The sequence below is a fragment of the Carcharodon carcharias genome, chromosome 10 (assembly GCF_017639515.1).
Source record: "Carcharodon carcharias isolate sCarCar2 chromosome 10, sCarCar2.pri, whole genome shotgun sequence".
In the NCBI taxonomy this organism is placed as follows: Eukaryota; Metazoa; Chordata; class Chondrichthyes; order Lamniformes; family Lamnidae; genus Carcharodon; species Carcharodon carcharias.
This window is the reverse complement of record NC_054476.1, coordinates 11,081,530-11,106,440: the sequence shown is the minus strand read 5'-3', so window position 1 is coordinate 11,106,440 and position 24,911 is coordinate 11,081,530. Positions and strand designations below refer to the sequence as shown.

The following is a 24,911-nucleotide window of genomic DNA, read 5'->3' as shown; positions in this document are numbered from 1 at the left end:
TTTACGAAGTTACATGTGTTTGAAGTCTACTTGCAGTTGCTTGTCTTCTCTCAATTTTGGCCCTCTACTTATAAATTCTGAGAGCCCAGAAATTATTCTGTGGTATATTAGCACATGAACGCTTAACATGCTTATCTGATATTCCTCTGTTATTTTGGCAAAGGTGTGAACTCATTTATATTAAAATGGTTGACCTTGCTTTTAAAATGGCAGACAGGAGTTTGATGATTTACATACTCGTATCCAAGGGCATAATTTTATAACAAAATTGTTGAATCTTTAACCCCTTCTGTGCTTTGGCGAGCAATAATCCTAAACATTTGGCTGACTAACACTTCACTTCCTCTGCCCTCCATTATAGACACAGAACAGTAAACAAGATCAGTAAGTGAGATGCAAATTTGTATTTTTTTCTCCCCACTTTTTGGAACAATTATTATTTATTTTATGAATTGGATTTATTGCGATTATAACGTTCTCCATTTTAGCTATTTCACTTTATATATGAATAATAATATCAGGTTCTAAATTAGTTTGTGCATTCTTCAGATCAGAGTTCTAAATCTGAAGTGGGAATGAACTCTGACTCCTTGTGCTTATGGTCACTTCTAACCTCCAATCAATCTTTCTTTCCCAATCTTTCTTATCTGCCTCATTTGATTGATAATAGTACGGTCAGTGCTCTTCTGAACTTCCCTCTTCATCCTGATACTCCCTTCTCTTCGTCCTGATACTCCCTTCTCTTTGTCCTGATACTCAAAATATTCCATCCGACGCACTGTTCCTCCTCCTTGCATCTTCAGCTGTGTAAAATCAAGATTCCTTACACTATCTCTTACTTTTAACTCATTCTTTCCCACCATCCAACAGCTGAACCCCCTTTACCTCCCTCAGTCTTTGCTGTATTGCTATCATCTGATCACTGCATTTTGGCCTGCCTCATTTTTTTTCTCTTGTGATTTTCAAACTGATGGATGTCCTCCACCACTTTGTCATGAGTTGAATGCAACCACCTCACAGAATTGACCTGGAGATGACTGAGATCACAAAAACCTTTTTTTTTAAAAAAAAATTGTGTTGGGGTTAGTATGGACTAAGCTCGAAGTCCCTCCATGTACTGGTGCATGCTACAGAAAACTTGTTTCAGAAAGTGACTCTTAATTCTACTTTTTCAATTTAGCAAACTAAACAGAGTTCAAGGCAAACCCACAACACATGCATTTATACAGACATGTGTAGAGACATTATGCCAATCTAGAATTACAGCATATGCTATCCAGTGTTTTCTAAAAGAAAAACAACCCGCTCCTCCCTCAAAAGCTGATAACTGGAGAACAGACCTGGCATGTGAAAACATGTAAATACACAAGCTGTTAACCTCACTAGGTATACATACTTTCCTTCAATTGTAGGCAAAGATACTTCAGTTCATGGAATTCTGAAGGAAAAATCAAAATGAAGGCACCTTGGTGGGGGCATATTACTCAAAGATCAAGGGGCATTAACCATTGTTCTTTTTGTTATATTGTCAGCTCTTCATCGTGTATAAGAATCACCTTTCACTAGAATGCGCATTTAGCCAATTATTATTTGTGCTTTAAGTGATGATTGGATATTCAACGTACCACATCTGGCATACTGTGTACGTTTTTGGTGTCCCTATTTTAAAAAAGGATCTTAAGTTTTACGGTGGGTACAAGAAGAGCTACACAGTAATCCCAGAAATTAAGGGAAAATGATATTTGAGAAAAGATTGACTACCCTGGGCCTTTTCTCTCTCGAAAGGAAAAGATTAAGGGCAGATACGATAGAGGTGTTTTGAGCTAAGAAATCTTTGGATAAATTAGATCCAAATAAGCTTTTTTACAATGTGCAGAATTTAAACTAAAGTGTTTATATTTGCAAATTAAGGACAACAAAAGGCAATAGGAAATGCAATGAGTTATTTTTTGCTAATAAGTTATTAAGTTTGTGGAACTCATTGCTGGCAAGGTGCCGGAACAAGAAACGTAAACAGAAATGTACATAGAAAATAGGAGCAGGGAGTAGGCCATTTGGCCCTTCGAGTCTGCTCTACCATTCATTATGATCATGACTGATCATCCAACTCAATAACCTGCTCCTGCTTTCTCCCCATTATCTTTGATCCCTTTCGTCCCAAGAGCTATATCTAGTTCCTTCTTGAAAACATACAATGTTTTGGCCTCAACTACTTTCTGTGGTAGTAAACTCCACAGGCTCACCACTCTCTGGGTGAAGAAATTTCTTAACAGGTTTCAAGAAAGAGCAAAACATCAGTTCCAGGGTTATTAAAAATGCACCATTGGAACACTGTGGATAGATGCAACAACAGTCATCTTCTGCTTGAAATTGTCCATGTCTTAAGAGTTGCTTTTCCACATCCAACTCGTCACTATCTCATACCACAAAGGCACACTACAACCCCCCAGACCTAACTCTTTGAGGCATCATTCCCAATCTCCATTTGTTTCGTGTTTTTTTGGGCTGCGTTTGCTGTCAACACAATGCATGCACAGTTGATACCGCTTCACTCCGTGATGTCATTGCAAGGGATGGAGATCAGAACTCTACTCATTCCCTAACTCAGTGTGATACTTATGCTCTCCGTTTAGTTTCTCTTTTTAGGATTTTGGAACCAGAAAGGGCGATTTTGTCCGGGACAAAATACAATACCCATTTTTGCCTGGGTAATTTCCTTTAGCTTTATCTTTTTCTCTGGCACACGCCCATTTCAAACAAACGAGCATGTATATAGATGCTGGAGACTTCAAACTCCCTTTAAAATTCCAAAGACCAGATTTTCACATTCCTGCTTCTGAAGCTACTGAAACAGCTGGACACAGCCACAAAGATTAAAAATGGGTTGGGAAATTGGCTGGCTCCTTTTCGGGCATGTGATCCTCCTCACTTGATTTTTCTCGATGCTCTATATATCTGGATGATTCAGTATGCCCAAGTTAGGTCACAAAAGATCTTCAATTTTTAAAAAATTCATAGAGAGCACTAAATAACTAGACCATGTTTTAAGAAGTAAGAACAAAAAAACTGCGGATGCTGGAAATCCAAAACAAAAACAGAATTACCTGGAAAAACTCAGCAGGTCTGGCAGCATCGGCGGAGAAGAAAAGAGTTGACGTTTCGAGTCCTCATGACCCTTCGTCAGAACTGATGAAGGGTCATGAGGACTCGAAACGTCAACTCTTTTCTTCTCCGCCGATGCTGCCAGACCTGCTGAGTTTTTCCAGGTAATTCTGTTTTTGTTTTAGACCATGTTTTATCCAGCCTCAAAGTGAGCAGTAATTTAAATTTGTGCATCTGTTTTCCATTGTCAGGAAGATTCAGCTTTTGGTTTTCTGCGTGTGCACAATGGGTTCCGGCAGCCATCTTGAGCTGGCAGGAAACACTTTTTTTTTTGCTGATTCGGTTTATTCTCATTTCTTTCTTTATTCCTTCACGTTGCATGCAGATGATTCACACCTCGCCTGGACACTTTTGTTTCCTTTACTATACCCGTTACCATTCCCTTTGGCCTTTAGCACCATGAAACCTTTTATCATTTAATCTGTCCTGCCCTCCATCTATAACAGACCTTCCCATTTGTTGTTCTTTACCCCCCCCGCCCACTTTTCCTTGCTCAAAATCTATTGCATTTCTATCACTCCTCAGTTCTGATGAAGGGTCATCAACCTGAAACATTAGCTCTGTTTCTCTGCCTAGCTGCTGCCTGACCTGCTGAGTATTTGCAGCATTTCCTGTTTTTTATTTCAGATTTCCAGCAACAACAATCTTTTGCTTTTGCACCATTTCCCCATCCAACTTTTTTTCAATTATTAAGCATAATTTAGTAAGTTTGACCTAGATGCCTGGAATCTTGGTGTTTGAATACAAATTAAGACAAGATTTTAAAGTATATCGTCAACCTGATCAGTAACCTGCCTGATAGTTTGACAAATTTGTCAAAAAGTGAATTAAAATTGGATTTAAAAACATTTGCAAAAGATAGCTTTATCTTGGTGTAGGGGATTGGCTTTTCTCATTTCAATTAGCATCTATTTTAATGATTATCATGGGCATATTGCAACTATTCAAATTTGTTGCTTTGTTCATTTTTAGCGTACAATCATTGCTCAGTTGCTGTATTCTCCTACACTACAGGAAGAGCTAGAATGCCTTTTTAAATTAAAACACAATATGTGAATGCAAGTTCTTGAGTTTAATGCCAGTCTGTTGGTTATTGGGAGCTCCTGGGAGGAACAGTTGCAAGATGAATAGTAAGAAATATGAATTGCAAGAATTTCTCTCTCTGACTGAAAACAGATTTTGCATGTCTACTGATGATGTATTGTGCTCTGACAGTACTTCATAAATCCTCAAGTGGATTGTGCTTTGGAAAAATGTTTCGGTCTCAAGTCAAAGTGTAGTGGTGTAATACATCTATCATGTGACAGGGTTAGAAATGTCCATTTGAAGAGAGAATGAAAAATGGCTGGTATCTATCAGCACAACCTATTTTTACTTTTTGGGACATCTTGACATTGGCATTTTGTATGTGAGGAGGGAACATTTCAACCCACATTGACAGCCCAAGTGATTGAGAGATTCAGATTGTCTACTCACTTTATTCGCAAAGGGTTAATTTGTAAGAATAATGCTACTAAAATCGAATGAATGTTTCTGCTTATACCCTAAACAAAGTTCAGTCATTTTATTACTCTTTGTATCTCTTTGTAAAGTATACCTAATGGCTGCATTTAAATTAATGTCTGAATTGCTTGTATATACTTCAAAGTCTAATCAATTGTGTTTATATGGAAAGAGATATGTGGTACTTCCATGGAAATCCTAGCTCAGGTTGTATCTCTTCTGAGTAAGCCAGGAATGCTTCTGTGAGTTTGGGTTACTTTGTCTAGCCTGCTGGATGTCAAAGCAAATTCAAAAACATTTTTCCACCTTCAAGTGCTTGAAATATCACTGCTATCTATTTTTGCCAGTAGTAAATTAAAGAGAATGAACAAAAACACATTAAAACAAAACAGTTAAGAAATGGGGGAGTACACAGTTAATATTATCTCTTAGTTTAGGTTCTCTCTTATGCCCTTATCACCTATGATGGAAAACATACCATCTGGCTGCCATCCAATCCATTTCAGCTGATAAGGCCAGATGAAAAAAAAGCTCATCCGGAAAGGTTCTGTGCACATAAAATTATGGATCCAAACACATCTTTAAGAAGACATTAGTGGGTGAGATTTCTTTGCACTTCTGTCTAATTTTGATCACTGTTGCCATTAACTGTTTGTAGTGCTATATGTGCGGCAGCAGTTTACAAGTGTTTATTTAAATATTTGAAGTTTAAAACTCAACTCTGCTAAATGAAATAAATTTTTAAAAAAGCAGATTGAAACTGAAAATGATCAACCAAACGCAAGCAGCACTGTTCTGTGTGGTTTTGTGGACCTTTTTTTTATACAATTTTTTTCTCTCTCTTCTGAATTTATAAGGGTTCAGATGCAAAGGTGATAGCTGCCTTCCGATACTTCACAGCAACAGCTGAGTTCTTCATCTGTTCAACCTAGGCAATCTATGTTGGCAGGCTGCTTTATCATGATAGGCATTGCAGCTAATTCTGATCCTGTCCTCACTCACCTTTTAGCTGGTGTCACTGGATACCAATCAAAACTAGAAGCCATGATTTTTTTTCATCCTACCAAGCTCAGAGTTCAGTTGTAGCTGAAAGCATCAGGCAATGAACATGATTTTGTCAGAGAAACACTGGTTCCTAGTTGATAGAGCAATCATTAATTACAGTTTGCAAACACTCAAGTATTTCTGTTTTGACAATATTTTTAAAGTTGCTACTTAGTGTAATTTTTAAATTGAAATTGCTTTATACATGCCTGCAATATCATTTTATATGATCTTATTTTAAATTCTAATCAGTCAATGTTATTCACTACCTGGAACAAACTAAATAACATGTTTCTAACAAGAGTTCCGGCAATTCCTTCTTCAAGTCCTTTATTGGAAACTGGCCAAGACATTGTTGAGCACTATACTATTTTGCCTTTGTGCATTAAATCTTATGGAAAGAATTTTAAAATAGTTAATAAGTTGATGGAAATTAAATGTAATTTTAAAGTCAAACATTTCATACATTATAAAAGGCATTTTTATTTATCAAATACTACAAAATTACAGCTATATTTTGTCCTGAGTATTTGAGGTTTACCCAGGAATTTATTACATACCTAATTTATAGAGTGCAGCTAAAGCATTCCACTTAAAGTGCAAGAATGTAATTGAACAAATAAATCATCCAAAATCTTTCATGTGTGTATGTTAGTTGGTAACTTTACTAAAGACATGTTATTTTCATCAACAGTTTGTCCCTGATGTGCAATACTGTGACTATCCTCAATCACAAATAGTTGCAGGTTTCACAGAATTGTGACAGGAAATAAATGAAGATCAGGACATTTTTCTTTATCATCCTAAAACAATTATCTAGAAATTGAAGAGATATTAACCGGTAGTTTAAACAGACAGCATTGAACTGAGAGAGAGGCTGAGAGCATGTAATGTTAAAAAAAATCTGACCTAGAAGTAGAACAGATTGTTAAAATGATACCTTTTTTCTTTAAAAAAGCTCATGGCTAGCTACATTTGCAGTCATAAGTGGCAGATTTTGATCTGCAAAATGTGTTATATGCTGCACTAATATTGCACTACTAGTTTCTGACCCTGTTTTACACTGCCTGATTTTAATTCTGATCACCCTGCCCAGAGGAGAAGTCTGTCTGTGTGAGATTACATGTGCATAAAGCACCTCTCCCCAGGCTGTCTGGCTATAAATATTTAGAGAATATGGGCACACTTTTTTTAAAAAAAAAAATCCTCGCAGGTAGATTTTAAAAATTGTCTAGGAGATTGGTCTGAGTAAACCATCGTTTGGCACTACCTTAGAGTTCTTTTGGATCACAAAGACTGTTTTAGCCCAGAATTAACATACCAGTTTAACATCAGCCCTCATTTCAGTGTAAGTTCACCTATGACTGTACATAACTCCTGTGTCTCTGTAAGGTTGCTTATATCTACAATCATCTTAGTCATGGTTTATATTGTGTGATGTAGAAGGGTAAAGCAGCGAGGACATTCTATTCTTCATAGTGGCCTTTTCTTCCCAGATCCAGGTCTGGGCCTGACTGAAGATTGATATTGCCGTGGTTGTAAGGCGGAAGCAACTTCAAACTGACAGTGACATTATGTGTACAGCCATAGGTGAACTAATACTAAAATGGGTGTGGTTAGAGTTAAACTGTTAATTCTGGGATAAGACAGTCTCTGAACCAGGTTATCTCCATGATATTTTTATTCCATAAATGTCTGGCCCATAGAGTTGCTTTCATTTCTCTCAATATTGCAATCTAACTGTATTTAGGGAAGTTCCATCCTTGGCAGCACGAACAATGAGTGTACTTTTGTTTTCAGTCGCATGCCCCACATTGTATCTGAGAACCGAGGAAATTTATTCAATTCTGGTTGACAGATTTGAGGACCAGGCAACTCCAGATCTCAAATCCATAAGCGTATGGTGTGAGATGTGCAATGCTATGCTAAATTAAATTGTAGCACTACCCATTCTTCTCTCCCATCCACCAGCAACACCCCCCCCCCCCCCCTCCCCGCCGCCGCCGACCACCCCCACCAAAGCTGCCACCATCCTCTCATAGATACAACAGGCCTAAAAGTGTTCAAGAGCTTGCTCTCTCATGTGCAAGTTTCAAATCCATTCTTTAAGGGGATTGCTACATGATCTAGTTCATCTGAGATTGACTGCAGGGCTTTAACTACAACTAACTTCTGTGTACAAAATCAATCCCCCTTGAACAAGTACTTCAGCTTCTACAAAATTACTATATCATCGATTATCTGTGAAGTGAATAGAGGTAAAACAGACATTCTGCTTTGGGGTGGCTTTGAAGGAAAGGGCAAACAGCAGCTGATATAGGCCATCACCATAGGAACCAGCACTCTGACTCAAAATGAAGGGAAAGTTGTAAAAGGATCCATTATATGCTTTGCAAGTGGACTCTCAAAACAGATTTTTATTGGGTAGTGGCTCCTGCTTTAGTAACCTTTAGACCTTACAGCACTCTGAGGTGCTAGAAAGCACCTTATTTTGCCTTTGAACTCTCTTCTGTGGCTGCTTGGGCAAAGCTTTGCAATTAAATCCGTATATTTTTCTTGGAACACACTCACGGCAGGGTGACTGTTGTAAGGGAAGCTGATATGAGTCCCAAACACTGACATATTTAAAGATGATACCCTAGAGTGTTGAAACGAGTCGCATTGAGTTTCAGACACTGTCCATCATGTGTCAGAACATGGCACAATTTCTTCAATTCAAATTTGGAAAATTCCTAAAACTAGGGCTTAAAATTTAGCTTGCTTTTGATAACATTGCTCGTTTTGGAAAGACCCCCTTTTACATCATCATGATTTCATGCTATATAAACTTTGCTTATCTTGAGTACCTTATGCATTTGTTAAGGTACTTGTGTAACTAGACTACATTTCTAGATGTTTGAATGCTCATCCGAAGTGGGCTTTGAGGAGGTTTAAAGGTAGATTGGAAGAGGTAGGTTTAGGGACAAGATTCACAAAAGTAGGAGTGCCCCTGCTGGTGAGTTGAAGGGAGGTAGATGCACAGAAGGCGATATAGAGCTACAGAAAATTACAAAGAGCGGGTGAAAGGTGGAGGTATTTCTGGACCAGGACAAAGACTTAGCATTGGACCCAGTACGTGTAGAGTTTCAGCTGTAAGGCCAGCAAAGAGTGCATTGATGTCGTCAGATTTGGAAGTGATGTGTGTGTGTGTAAGGTTTTCTGCAGCAAAGAGACTGAGGCTAGCAGTTCAATGGAGGCTAAGGAAAGTTATTGCAAATAGAGTGCAGTTGAAAGCTTGATTTTTGGTCAAACGGATGCCTTTCCGCCTAGAGAGAGTGGGTGGGGGGCAAAGACAGTGACTTTGGTCTTTCCGCTGAAGGGCTGGACAAAGTTAAGGCTCACCTGGGAATTATGGATTTATTTCAAATTTAAGTATGCCTTTACACGTTTACATCAAACTATTGTATGCTACTTTTATTGATCTTTTTAAAAGTTAGGGTGTTTGCTTTTTCGTGTATATATTAAAAAAGGAATATTCAAAATACCTCCAAGCTGCTTGCAGCCAGTTCGAGCATTGACGCATGTGTTATCTTATAAGCAATTTCCAGTTGTAATTGACCATATGCTGAACCCTTGGTTCCTTGTTAAACTTTGAAATAGTGTCCAGAAGGAAATGCATCCTGCATGGCTGTAAAAGTCCATAATGTTGTGGCGCCAGTGAGGTGGACCTAAGGTTTTTTTTCTGTCCAATTAAAAAGAAAACGTTTAACTTCCCAAATCCATTCTGGTTCTTCAGTTGTATGAAATTAGTATCATACATGATGTTCCTATAGGTTTATCTATTCAATAATAATTCATAATAATGGTCAGTTTACACAGCTAATTATATAATAGGTGCTGGGCAATGCCAGTGCTGTAATTATGAAACTTTCTTCACTATAACATTAGAAAGTTCTTTCTGCAGTGTACTTGCAAGTAATGCTTAATGCAAATTTGAGATAGTGTTAGGGTTAGTTTAAAAAAAAACTTTTAAGTTTAACAGTGCTTCGATTAACATTACTGACATTTAACAAGATGTTTATTATATTAAGTCTCTTTAATTCCTAGGTGTTTGTATAGCAGTGCAATTAGGATTTCAACAGTAAAAGTGGTGGGGGATGAAAGGGAGAGAGGAAAAGCCTCTGCACCCTAATTTACTTAAAAACTTTTGTAGCGATTTGATTGATTGACATGACCAGATGCATCCAGGAACCTTGGACGCGCATGGCTCCAGAGCTTGATGCATCCATACCTGCCTGAGCTCATGGTTCAAAAACTATTTTTCATCTTCCTACTCTCCAAAAGTAAGAGGAATTTCCCAAAGCAATATCCATGGTTTCCACAGATTCTGCCTGTTTTAAGCAAAGTATCTTAAATGTTAGGGGCGCAAAAGTTAAATCCTAACCTTGCAATGGCACTACCATTTTAGAATCTCCTACAATGGCTTTTCTTCTCTTCCCCACATTATTCCCTCTGGAGTCCCTCAAGGATATATTCTTGGTCCCTTCCTATTTCTCACCTACATACTGTGTCATCAGACTGCTTGTTTGACATCCAATCCTGAATGAACCATGTTTTCCTTCAATAAAACACTGAGAAGATTGAAACAATTTTCTATGGCTCCAACACAAACTGCAATCCCGTGCCACTGATTCTACACTACCTCCCTGACTACCCCCTCAGACTAAACCAGACAATTCGCACCCGCAGTGTCTTACCCTCAGCTGAGTTTAGAACACCACTTCTGCGTCCGTAGTATCATCTGTCTCGGCTTACCTCCTGCTGAAATCCTCATTTGTATGTTTGTTCATTCCATACATGACTATTCAATGCTCCCATAGTTAGCCTCCCATCTTCACTCTCCATAGAATAACTCATCCAAATTTCTGCTGCTATGTTTTTCACTCACTCATCACCCCTGTGCTTGCTGATCCCTCATGGCTTCACTGCTTCCTATCTCTGCTTTACAACCCTCCAAGATTTCTGTGTTGTACCATAAGACATAGGAGCAGAAGTAAGTCATTCAGCCCATCGCGTCTGCTCCGCCATTCAGTGAGATCATGGCTGTTCTGATAATCTTCAACTCCACTTTCCCATCTTGTCCCCATAAACTTTTATTCCCTTACTGAGTAAAAATGTGTCTATCTCAGCCTTGAATATACTTAACAACCCAGCCTCTACAGCCCCCTGTGGTAGTGAGTTCCACTACTCTCTGAGAGAAGAAATTCCTCCTCATCTCTGCCTTAAATGGGCGACCCCTTACTCTGAGATTATGCCCTGTGGTCCTAGACTCTCCCACAAGGGGAAATAACCTCTCAGCATCTACTATGTCTGAACTTTTATGCACCCAACAAAACCCTACTCTTCCCACCCCCCCTCAAAGGCGGCTATGGTTGGCAGTTCTATATTACACCCCTCTTCATCTTCATTTCTTCTTTTAAGATCCTCCTTAAAATCCATCCCTTTGACAAAACTTTTTTGTCACCCCTCCTAACATCTTTTTTGACTCGGTGTCAATTTTTTTTTTGTCTGATTACCTGGTAATATCTCCTCTCCATTTAAGCAATAGAGAATTGCTTGCATCATTGTTAACCTCCAGTGGAATTCTGGCTCCTGAGCCTCTGAAATGGCCTAGTAAGCAACTCCATTCAAGGGCAATTAGGGATGGGCAACAAATGATGCCCATGAAAGAATAAAGAAAAGATGACTTATATTTCACAACACTGTGCTGTGTCAATATCCATCTCATGGGAGAAAAATTTAGAGTGAGTGTACAAATTATGATTCAGGATTTTGAAATATCCAATATTGCCAAAATACTGTCTTTGATATTGTTATATGTGCTGTGGGAGGCAAAGAGCTTTTCTCTTGGAGCAAATCTCTTACCTAAGCTTTGTGAGATGCTTAAAAACTGGGTAGACAGCATAAATATATCAAGGAAAATGTTGCATAAAGCCATATTATTGGCTCAGTGCAGCTATTGATGGAAATCTAGTCTGATACAACCGCGATATTCTTTTGACCTGTGCAAGTGAGAGATTGTTTTTGTTTTACAAGACCATCTTTTTATGAACTGGGGATTGTGAATATATTAGTTGAAGCAGTCTATGGCCAGGAAGAATAGAAAAGCAATATACTATTGAAATGGAGAGAGAGTGCAGAACTCAGTGGTACAAAGGGAACTGGGTATCCTGGTACATGAATCACAAAAAGTTAGTATGCAGGTGTGGCAAGTGATTAGGAAGGCAAAAGGAATTTTTTGGCATTTATTGCAAGAGGAATGGAATATAAAAATAGGGAAGTTTTACTGAAGCTGTACAGGGTCTTGGTGAGACTACACCTAGAATACTGTGCACAATTTTGGTCTCCTTATTTGAGAAAAGATATTGCTTTCGAAGCAGTTCGGATAAGATTCACTCAACTCATGGATGGGATGAGGGGCTTATGTTATGAAGAAAGGTTGGGCCTATATCCTTTGGAGTTTAGAAGAATGAGAGGGGATGGTAATGAAACACACAAGATCCTGAGGGGACTTGATTGGGTAGATACCAGAAGGATGTTTCCATTTGTACCAGAGACTGGACCTAGGGGCACAGTTTAAAAATAAGAGGTCTACCGTTTAAGATGGAGATGGGGAGAAATTTTTTCCCTGAGGGTCGTTAGTATGTGGAATTCTCTTCCTCACAAAGTAGTGGAGCCAAGGCCATTGAATTTATTCAAGACTGAGTTAGACAAATTTTAGTTAGACAAGGGAGTCGAGGGTTATGGGGGCCCTGGTGATTAACTTGATCCAGAGCGGACCAGTTTTATGGACAGGCCCAATTTGCGATGCAATATTGTTTAAACCGGTGCAAAAGATCACAGGAACTCAATTTACACTGAATACAACTTGCACTCCAAATTCCTCAATTATTTTGAAACCAGTGCAACTTAGTGGGGGGAAAAAAGTGCAACTTAGTGGAAACAGAGGAAATGTTGAAATTAGCCATATATAATCCTATGTCAAATGTCACAATGTTATTACAACATCTTGCCACTAGATGGCTCTGTGAAGCTAATTTCTCTCACACGCCTCCCTTGTAAATTTAAAGAACGTAAAATAAAAAAAAGCTTATGGGCAGAATTTTATGTCCCGCGGGCGGGCGCATGTCCGACCAGATCGGGAATAAAATAGTGCGCGATGAAGCCAGGTGAGCGTCCCAACGTCATCACACGCTCGTGTGAGAGTCGGCAGCACACTCGCCGACAATTAATTTAATCCTATGCGTACAACCTTACAGTTAGCGGGCAGACAAACAGGCCAGGCAGCCTTTGCGTTTCTGAGGAAACCTCATCCATGGGCGGGATGACATTTCCGATTGAAATTTAAAAAACATAAACATTTTTAATATGTCCCCTGTTCATGTGACTTGAGTCACATGTGGGGACATGTTTTCCTTATTTTTAAAATCTTTATTTTTCATTTTAAAGTTCTTCAGCTCCCTGAGGCAGCTCTGTGCCATCAGGGAGTTTTCAGTTTGCGCTTCCCCCGCACACGCGCAGGCTTCAGTGCATGCGCTCCTCACGTCCCTACCCCGGCAATGCTGAGGCTCTCTGCGCGTGATTCACGCTGGCTGGCTGTTAATTGTTCCGTTTCGCAGCCGTTCCCAGGCCTGCTTGCCGCGCCCACCCGACAAAGGGAAAACCCTGCCCCTTTTCATCACCTAACTTTGGACACTAGACGCTATTTATTCATTTGAAATAAAAAATGCAAAGCACTGGAAATACACAAGTTCTTCGGTATCTGAAGAGCTAAAAAGTGGGCTGATGGCTCATTTGGAGATGCTTTGACAAAGGGTCCTTGGACCGTTCTTCTAAAGCAACATGTGCAACGTGCATGTGCGTAGGTAGATGCTCTCTGTTTAAAATGCTAAAGAATGTACCTATAAAATGTAAAACCAAGTACAGAGGTAGTTCTATCTGTCTTATTGTTTTGGTAAAAATGAAAATTGAAATCGTTCTTCCTACATCTGTTCTTTCCTCCTGTTCTTTTTTCTTGCCCTCAGTCACCTCTTTTCTGAAGAAAACAACCCCAGCCTACTCAATTTTTCCTGATAGGTTTAATCTCTCGGTTCTGCAATAATTCTAGTAAATGCTTTTGCATATCCTCCTGTAGATAATCTTTATAATGCTGAGATCTGAATTGTTCATCATATTCCTAAGTGTGGTTTAACCAAGATTTTAAATTTTGTACTCTAGATATGAACTCCTGTGCCTTGTTTGCTCTGTTTATGGCCTTCCTAACCTGTATCACTACTTTTAGTTGTCTGTATATCTGTACACCCCAGGTCACACTATTCCTCTACCCCAATGACTATGTGCTTTCATATTCTTCCCACCAAAATGCATTACCTTGCACTTACTGAAGTCTATTTGCAATTCTGCAAGTTTATTAATGTCTTCCTGTATCTTGTCCTGTGTTTTCACTGCAAGCCCACAATTTGACTTCATCTGCAAATTTTGAAATTGTATTTCTGATTCTCGAGTCCAAACCATTTATGCAATGATGAGCAATCACCCATCACTGATGCTTGTGGAACACCACTTCCTACCATTTGCCAATCTGAGTAATAAGTTTGCCCTTTACTTTCTATCCATTCTGGTACATGTCCTCTGTCTGCACATATTCTGTCCTGAATCACGAGTTTACAAATGCTTTGGAAGGCTTTTTTGGAAATCCAAATATATGATGTCTACTTTTTCTGTTACTTCTTCAAAGAATTCAATAAAGTTGGTCAAGCATGACCTTTCCTTTTAGCATGTGCATTGACTACTTTTTTATTACATTTTCAGTTACTAGATCTGTTTCAATTATGCCTTTGATTAGGGATTCCATTAACTTTCCCACCATTGACATGTTAATTGTCCTGTTGTTCTCTGAGATTGTTCTAGCTCCCTTTTTATCCATAGGAATCACACTAGCTATCCACCAACCCCCCTTTTCTAATGAATTAGTATACATTGCATATATAATACATATATATTTATATCAAGAGGTATGCAAGAGATTTATGAAAATCAAAAGAGTAAATCCAAAATATTGTTTCAAATTGTGAGAGTAGAGCAAGGTGAAGTAAATTCGTACTAATACAATGCAATTCTTCACGGCAAGAATAATTAATGATAAAAACAGAATTACCTGGAAAAACTCAGCAGGGCTGGCAGCATCGGCGGAGAAGAAAAGAGTTGACTTTTTGAGTCCTCATGATCCTTAGACAGAACTGATTGAATGTTAGAAGAGGGGTGAAATATAAGCTGATTTAAGGTGGGGGCTCCCCCCTCCCCCCCAAGCATTGGATTTCCAGCATCTGCAGTTTTTTGTTTTTATCCAAGAATAATTAATGCTTTGAATGGACTTCCAGATAGAGTAGTGGAGATGAAAACCATGGAATCGTTTAATAAATAATTAGATGAGGGGGTGATGTCAGAGGACTGGATAATTGTGAATGTTGCACCCATATTCAAAAAAGGGAGTAGGGATAAATCCAGCAACCAAGGACAGTCAGTTTAACTTGGTGGTGGGAAAGCTTTTAGGGATAATAATACGGGGCCGAATTAACAGTCACGTGGACAAGTACTAATTAAGTAGAGAAAGCTGATATGGATTTGTGTTTAACTAACTTGATTGAGCTTTTTGAGGTAGTAGATATTTGATGAGGGTAGTGCAGTTGATGTGGTCTGTAGTGGTCTAAACTGCCACTTAATAGACTTGCCAGCAAAGTTGAAACCAACGGACTAAAAAGGAAAGTAACTGCATAGATAAATGTTGGCTGTGTGACAAGAAAGCGAGAATATCGGTGGATGGTTATTTTTTGGACTGGAGAGAGGTATAAAATGGAGTTCCTCAGGGGTTGATATTAGGACCTCTGCTTTTCTTGATCTATGTTAATGACCTAGACTTTAGTTTGTAGACTTCATGAGGACATAGGCTAGTGGAATGGACAGCACACGGCAGATGAAATTAACACAGAGAAGTGTAAAGTGAAAAATCTTTCAGGAAGAATGAGGAAAGGAAATATAAACTAAAGGACATAGTTCTAAAATTGGTGCAGAAACAGATACACTGGGGGGTGGGGAGGTGGTATGTGTGCATAAATAGTTGAAGGTGACAGAACAGATTGAGAAAGTGGTTAAAAAGGCATACAAGACTGTGGACTTTGTGAATAGAGGAATAGAGTACAAAATCAAGGAAATTATGATGAACTTATGTAAAATTCTGATTCGGCCTTAACTGGAGTATTGCATCCACTTCTGGACACCATGCTTTAGGAAGGATGTGAAGGCATTAGAAAGGTTGCAGAAAATATCTAATGAGAAAAGTTCCAGGGATGAGGGAGTTCAGTTAAATGGAAAGATTTGTGAAGCTGGGGTTGTTCCCCTTATGAAAGGTTGAGAGAATATTTGATAAGTGCTCCAAATCAGGAGTCGTCTAGATAGAGAAACTGTTCCCATTGGCAGAAGGATCGAGTACCAGGGGACAGTGATGTAAAGTGATTGACAAAAGAACCATTGGTGACATGAGAAAAAGATCTTTTACACTGCAAGTGGTTAGGATCTGGAATGCAAAGCCTGAGAGTGGTGAGGGCTGATACAGTCACAGCTTTCAAAAGGGGATTGGATAAGTACCTTCTCGAGGACAATTAGGGATGGGCGGTAAATGCTGGCCTAGCCAGAGATGCTCATATCCCATGAATGAATTTTTAAAAATGATTCTATTCTATGCCACAGTTGGTTGGAGTGGGGGGTCAGCTGGGGAATATAGGGCCTTTCTGAATGGATGAACTTAGATGGGCCAAATGGCCTTTCTTATCTAATTATGCATGGCATGGTTCCCACTCACCATCATTTTCCTATAATATAGAATTATCCAGGTGAAATCTTAGTCTAAGCGGGTATGATTTTGGCAGATGCCTTCATAGGGATTTGTACCATACAAACCTGTAAAGATATGTCCTTTGTATTGTTAAGCTGGTGCCAAAAAGTGTACTTGGAGATTATTATGCACTGGTGTCTTTCCACATTCTGCATAGTTCCATTGTGTCTATTTATGAAAGACTTGTTGGGATGAAATCAACACAAAATAAATATAATCAATAATTGTATTAAAATGAAAACATCCTTGCAAAGTTAGAAAAATATTTAAATCCTGTTTTGTTTTTGTTACAGGCGAGGTGGTTCTGGGAAGCTTATTTTAAGTCTATGAAAGCCATTGCACTTGCTACTCTACAAATTATCAATGACAGAATCTATCCATATGCTGCCAAATCATATGAGGATTGGAACGATCCAACTGCTGTGGTAAGTGTGTGGCCCCCAAACTTTGGAAGGCTAGCTGCATGGGCTGTTAATTTGTCCTCCCCTTTGTGCATTTATTCTTCTGGAACCTCTTACAATAAAACGTTTGAATCTTTATTTTTCCAGCATATGTTTACCTGTTTGTTCTTCTTTCTCCTGCTTGAGCTCCAGAGGTTAATTAAAACCAGTCTCCTTTGTTAAAGCTTAACCAATAGTTCACCACTACATGGCTAAATGAAATGGTGATTGGCAGTTAACAATGGCTTATTCAATCATGCAGAGAAAATGCACCATACCTTTCTTCTCATTGTCTGACTACAGATTTTACTGAATTGGTCAGATTTATCATTAGCTCTCAGTTTATAATTTCTGTTTCGGAAAAATTGAAGTAATAGTCATGTTGTCTTAGAGGTTGTCTGAAGCATGTTTGAAGCACTATTTTGAGAAAAAATGTGCCATCACATCAGGAAACTAACCGAGACTTTCACCTGACTTTATTTCCTTTGTTTACTCTCTTTGTTTTACTGCAGCCTCGTCTCTCTTGCACAGTAGGTATAAAATATTTTACTGGCCAAAAATAACAATAGTTGAAAACGCAGTGTTGTATCATAGCCATAGTTATTCAGTACAACATTCCCACGGCAACAAAATTATCAAGGCTCAATACGTTTTATTCTGAATTTCTGCTTTATTAAAAGTTAGAGTTGCAAAAACTAACTCAAAATTAGCTCTCTTGATAATGTAATATATCAGAATTCTAAAGCCTTGCGAACGCTAAGGTGTTTTAACTGGTCAACATTTTGAACAAGCCAGTATGATGGAATTAATTTTACTGAGCATGCATTAAATCAAAAGTCACATAACTAAATTGAATTATAATGATCATATAGAAATCACTTTCACTCAAGCCTGATACTACTACTCAATTCCTTTGCCCAGAAGAAGCTAAAGTTTCAAAGGAATGTGAGCTATAGATCAGTGGAAAATAATGGTCTGCGCCTGGCAGCATCTCATCATTGCATTTCTAAAAATGCACTTTTCACTTAAGCGACAGGAAGCTGCAGTGGACGCAATAGTTTTTTTTAAACAAAAAATTGTCCAGTAAGCTTTTAGTTCATAACTGGAAAGTGCAGAACGTAGAGCACTTTCTTTGTCATTGTCTGTGAATCAGAGATGGATACAGTGAGTTTTCAGATTCATTACATAACTCTTTTCCCTTGCAGCTATAAGTGCTTGGTGTCCCTGATTCCCATGGTGACCTTCATGCCATGGCAAAAATGCTATAATACTCCAGTTTTATTGCAGGCTTCTCATTTTTGTTATATGTTTGCTGCTACCTTATCTTCTCAGTAGGAACTGTGGATATTTCCAGTGCTGCTCTGTTACTTGCTTTCAGGAAAAGCAGAATCATTGATGTTGGTTTTTCATTTCACTTCTGCCCAAGATGGAAAGCAGTGCTTATCTGTATTACTCCACCTAGTGGTCCATCCTTTCTTAATATTTCACTGCATGCAATCCTTATTCTTCCCTGAGCTGAGTTCCCAGACCATCAATGACCTGTCAAGTTCAAGTGTATTTTATCACTATAGACAAAACCAGTTTAGAATACAGAAACATTTGGAGAGCATAGCTGTGGAAAGAACCTAAAGAGTTAACACTTCCAGAGGCTGTTTTTGGCCTTTTGACCACTACAGGATGAGAAGCAACTTGGAATACTTTCTCAAAGTATTCACTGGAAACACATCTAGGGTAATTGGACTGAAGCATTGAATAAATCAAGTGTTTTTATCCAAAAGCTGTAATTGAAACCACATTGTGTTTGGATGTAATTTAAAAGACATCATAGAGTGATGTGCTTGTCTCCTCAGTCTTGCACAGGCCAAAGATGCAGGAATCCATGATTGTAAATGTGTCCACTCCCCTTCTGACAAACATTTGTGCATCTTAAAAGGCTGCCTTTGGTTTTACAGAACGATGGGTTGTATAGATGCTGCTGTGTTAACAAGCAGCCTTTATTGTTCCACTGTCTGTCCAACACAGCATGTCTCTTAAGTTGTAATCTGATCGGTTCAATAAAGCCAGTTCTTTCTGACTGTGTTGCTTGTCGTGCATGTCTGTAACGTTTTAGGCAAAGGAAAAAGTATCTCATATAGCGCAAGTCAGCACTATAACATCATAGTTATTTACTTTGGATTTATGGACAGCATGAAACTGAGAAATGCCAGCTTCCGGAGACTTAAAATATTGTTCACGCAACATGAGTAAAAATGCCAATCTCTATTTCTAACAATATCATCCTTTCTTTGATCCTGAAATGTTTGAATTTTGGGAAGCAATATTGTTTTACGGTTTTTCATATCTGTAGATTGAACAATAATCCTTTTGAACAACTTAAAGACATCCAATGAATTGACACTGCACGCACTGTTTCCAATACTACCATTTTTGTCTTGAAGCATTTTTTTTTGGAGTATAAAGAATGGGGCGCATTAAATTTTTCATTTTATTCCATTTTGGTATGTTGGAACTTTTATATAATACTTTGGATTCTAGTTATTAAATCCATCCAGTGATTTTCAGCAAACTAATCCGGCTGCTCAATGTAAGATGGACATGGCATGTTAGCTATACTTAATCTGATGCACAAGAGTTAAGCCACTCATTTGAAAAACTCCAGACTTTAAAACCACTTGCATCTAATGCACAGTATCAGTTGAGGCCGGGTAGGAGAGGTTTCATGTTACCAGGCTGGGCCAGGCCAGATGGTGCATCAGAATTCTGCCCAAGTAGATGTATAGAATGAGTAAATCTACATTCACAAATAATACTGAAGTTATAGATCATTAAAAATTTAATTAGAATTATACATTAGTTACACTAACGCCAGGTAAATATTATTAGAAATATCCTTTAAATTTATAATTTTTTTTTTAAACCACGCTAGATTTCCTTTAGCAGAATTAAGAGAGCTCCACAGTAGCTCAGTGTGTAAATTTGCTGCCTGGTGAGTTACTGAACCACAAAGTTTTTCTTTTATTCATTCATGGGGATGTGGGCGTTGCTGACTAGGCCAGTATTTATTGTCCACCCCTAATTGCCCTTGAGAAGGTGGTGGTGAACCACCTTCCTGAACTGCTGCAGTCCATGTGGTGTAGGTAAAACCACAGTGCTGTTAGGGAGTTCCAGGATTAAGCAGAGCAACAATGAGCGGCTAGTGGTATGTTTTCAAATTGGGGGGAAGGGTGTGACTTGGAGCAGAACTTGCAGCTGGTGGTGTCAAGCCCCAAGAAAGTTCCAAATTCAAGCCATGATTGAGTACACTGATCTCAGTTGACATATTAATGCGTCACTAAAATTGGCGCACCCTCCCCGCAATAAAACCTGGGCGTATTTGTGCGTGGACAGCAGTGGGTACAGATGTCCTCCATTCACTATTTTGGTTTAAGTATGCTGATCGCCTCAGATAAAGGTCTAAATCTGTATTAAAGCTAGACTGTTGAGGAAAAGATGAAGGAAAAATATTGAGACATGATAACTGAAATACTTAAAAATTTGTTTTATAAATGTTAAAGGGGAAGATAAGAATAGGGACAATACTTCAAGTACTTACAGTGTACTCATCTATCATGCACAGCTGATGCACACAAGAATACCGCATATTCTGCAGGCCAGTCTGTACATGAGACTTCTTATGAAGCCTCCACTCACTATCCTGTAGTTCATGTCAGGTGGCTGAATTTTAAGACATGGAGACCTGAAGTGACACAATTACGAAGGGAGGGAAGCCACTAACAGAAAGCCTTTTGGATATTGTCTGAAATGGAGAGATGTGCCTTGCATTAAGAATACTTTGTACATATTGTCCCAGGTTTTTTTGTTGCACCATAGAGCTCAGGCAGATATTGGACAGGAATTGATGGAGATGTGGCTGAACACAACACTGACAACTAATTTCTTTGGTGTTTCTACATGTTTCCACCAGCAATACCCATCAGTTTTGGTCTAGAATTATTTCTGCAGAACATGGAAATTAATTTTCAGCAGACAAAGGCCTTCCCACTTCACTTTCTCTTCATAAACGGTCTCCGCAGAATTCCCTCAGCCATCTCATCGTGGGGGTCGTAAGCTGAGTAAATGCTGCTTAACACACCCTGCCCCATCCTCATCACTGCCTTTTCCTTATGTGAGAAACTATTTTCAAGGAAATGCCAGGCAGAGTGAAAGACAGTTACTCAAACAACAGGCATGTATAATACTGATGAGCAGAATAATCATTGATGCTTTGAGATTTCAAGCCATGCTTTGCCAGACTTGCAAACCTATGTAGATCATTCAGCTCAGGGGTAATGGGATATGGTGCATGTTAGTTTTGGATGAGCTCAATTTATAGAGGGTAGATGATGGGAGCCTGGCCAAGAGAGAGTTAAAGTAGTCAAGATAGCAATGGTGAGCAAGATTAGAATCAATCAAGGGCAGGCTCAATATGCTTGACAATAGAGGTAGATGCTCCATTCAGTTGTATCAAAGATAAGGGATAACACGCCATGGTCACAGTCTCAGAAAGTGCCATCCATGACTTTGGTGTGGGTCACTTTGGTCCTCTGGGAAGGGTAGAACTAATTGAGGGGAGCACAAATCTTGGAGGTGACAAGAGCTTTGTAGCAGAAATGTCTGAGTCTCTCCAATCAGAAATTCTGTCCTGTCATAACCCTAAAATGACCCCAACCAATACATATTTTCATTGTTTACATCATTAATGCATTTATGCTAGAAAACCACATTCTTGTTTGAAAAATTACATAATTCAGACATACTGTTGAGAAGTGATCAAACAGTTTTTAAATCTTTCTGCTTGAACTCTTTCTCAAGTTTTAGATCATTATTTCAAGTTGAACCATTGAGGCTCACTTATATTTTGTGGCTGAAATACTCATACAGATAGAAGTGAGGTGAGAGTGACTGCCCTTGACATCAAGGCAGCATTTGACCGAGCGAGGCAGCAAGGAGCCCGAGAGAAAAACTGGAGTCAATGGGAATTGAGGGGAAAACTCTTCACTTGTTGGAGTCATAGCTAGCACAAAGGAAAATGGTTGTGGTTGTTTGAGGTGAGTAATCTCAGCTCCAGGACATCACTGCAGAAGTTCCTCAGGGTAGTGTCCTCTTCCCAACCATCTTCAGCTGCTTCATCAATGACCTTCCTGAAATCATAAGGTCAGAAGTGGGGATGTTTGCTGATGATTGCACAATCTTCAGCACCAATTGTGACACTTCAGATACTGAAGTAGCCCATTTCCAAATGCAGCAAGACCTGGACAATATCCAGGCTTGGGCTGACAGGTGGCAAGTAACATTTGTGCCACACAAGTGCCAGGCAATGACCATCTCCAACAAGAGAGAATCTAACCATCACCACTTGACGTTCAATGGCATTACCATCACTGAATCCCCCACTATCAACATCCTAGCAGTTACCATTGACCAGCAACTGAGCTGTACTAGCCATATAAATACTGTGGCTACAAGAGCAGGTCAGAAGCTAGGAACCCTGTGACAAATAACTCACTTCCTGACTTCCCAAAGCCTGTCCACCATCTACAAGGTATAAGTCAGGAGTGTGATGGAATACTCCCCACTTGTCTGGATCAGTGCAGCTCCCACAACACCTGAGAAGCTTGATGCCTGTCATGAAAATATAATAATTCTCTATTATTGTGGATTTATTGTAAAGGTAGGTTAATAGTGGGGTTTGGATAGTGTCTCAGCGTTTGTCTGTGGTGTGTGGGATGTAACTGAATTGGAGACAGCTGGTCTGGAGCCTTTGCATCAAAAAAGAAGCTAGGTTTGAAATGCTAAATATGTAAACATGGCTGAAGCTTTAGAATTTGAGGTGTAAGGAAAATTTGCATTTTTAGATAAATTAGGGTGGTTTGAATTCCAAAGAGATGGTAAGATGTTACACCTAGTTAGAAGAAGCTAAGCCAAACAGTGTGTTTATTTTTCCCAAAGGTTACTGATAGTATGAACACTATGAAAAGATTTATATTATGTGAAAGGTAAAGCTCCAAAGACATTTCGGAACAATGGAATTTTCATTAAAAAGAGAGAAACATTTTTAAAAGAGATGAGGCAATGTGTCAGGGGAAGAAGATATTCTAAGATCTAGCACAAGTGTGAAAAGCCTCCAACCTCTGTGCATCAAGTTGCTGTCTACAGGAACCGAAGCTGAGAAAACTGACTTTGAATTCGACTGTCCATGGTGTGTTGCTTTGCCTGGATCTGTTTAAATCTATTTGTTTTTCTACTGTTGCCATAATGGAAGCGTAATAGGGAGCCAGATTAATTAGGGGTTTTCGGAGTTGTTATAGCAGTAATTTGTAGACCTATGTATGTGCTTGAAATCATTTCTTTTGTTAATGTTTAATTTAGTTTTCTAAAAACCTCTGAAGTTGTGATAGTCATTTCACTTCTGAATTTAGGGCACACATCTTAAAATACAAAACAAATTGCAAAACAGTTGTGACCACATGGTCAAGTTGCCCCCGTGGATTTGATCCGCCTGGCACACACCATCTGCCATGTCATAACAAAATTGGGGGCTCTTTGCGGGATATATTTGAAATTCCTTGAATTGTTTGGAATTGGTGAATCTTAAGGTTACGAGTACAAGAGGCACTTTAAATTCAGGAGTTGGTGTGAGGTATTTTTAAAGTAGTGAGACTGCAGAAATGGCTATATTTATGGCTAAAACATTTTTGGAAGTAGAAGATATAACCGATTGGTTTATAAAATGTATCTAAAGGAAAGTTAACAGAGTTGGTAGATAAGGTGTAGTTGTGGTTACCTGCAGAGGCAAAGAAAGTATAGCTGGAGTGATAGCACAGCATTTAAAGTTGGAAGTGATACCTGCCACTGGTGAATCACAGATGGCGGTAGTGGGACTCAGTTAGAAATGAAGAGGCTTGAATTTGAACAAACAGAGGAATTGAGAAAACTTGAATTGGAGGCAAAAGAAAAGGAAAAAGAATTAGAAATGAGAAAACTGAAACTAGAGGCTGCAGAAAAAGAAAGGCAGAGAAGGAAAGGAAAGAGAGCAGAGAAAGAGAACGGGTGGAAAGGCAGGAGAAAGAAAAAAGACAACAAAAGGAATTTGAGATAGTGAAGTTAGAAAAGGCAGACAGACAGAAGGAAGGAAACAGAGAGTACCTGTTTAAAAAGCTGTATTTTAAAAAGGACACATCAGACACTGAGGAAAGTTCTGATGATGAGAAAACCTTTAACCTAAAACCTAGTGGGGAGATGTTAAAATTTGCGCAAGCTTTTCTGAAGTTTGAGGAAAGAGATGTGGAGGCGTTCTTTATTTTATTTGAGAAGATAGCTAAACAGATGAAATGGCCACAGGAAAACCGGACATTGTTGTTACAGCCCAGGTTACCGGACATTGTTGTTACAGCCTAGGTTGATGGGTAGAGCACATGAAGTTTATGCGTCACCATCAAAAGAAATGTCAGTGAACTATGATGTGGTAAAGAAGGCTATTTGGAATGCATATGAGTTGGTTCCTGAGGCATACATGCAGAAATTTAGGAATACGAGAAAACAGCCTGGGCAAACTTATATTGAGAGAGTAAAACAAAGTAATTTTGACCGGTGGATATAGGTGTTAAAGATAGAGACAACAAATGCAGCTCTTAGAGAAGTAATTCTTTTGGAAGAATTTAAAGATTTAATTCCTTCAGTAGTGAGAACTCATGTGGAGGAACAGAGAGTTCAAACTGTAAGGCAAGCAGTCAAGATAGCTGATGATTATGAGTTAGTTCATAGAGCTTAACCTTTTTTTTAACTTTGTTAAA

General features: G+C 38.8%; 1 protein-coding gene across 2 annotated transcripts in view; it reads left to right on the top strand.

The window, feature by feature from the left end:
- Nucleotides 1-24,911, top strand: part of ext2 (exostosin glycosyltransferase 2) — a 182,890-nt gene that overhangs the window by 102,167 nt on the left and 55,812 nt on the right. For both annotated transcript variants that reach the window (XM_041196924.1, XM_041196923.1), the window contains exon 8: nucleotides 16,933-17,064. In XM_041196924.1, the coding sequence (XP_041052858.1) occupies nucleotides 16,933-17,064 (132 nt within the window). The remainder of the gene's footprint in view (nucleotides 1-16,932; nucleotides 17,065-24,911) is intronic.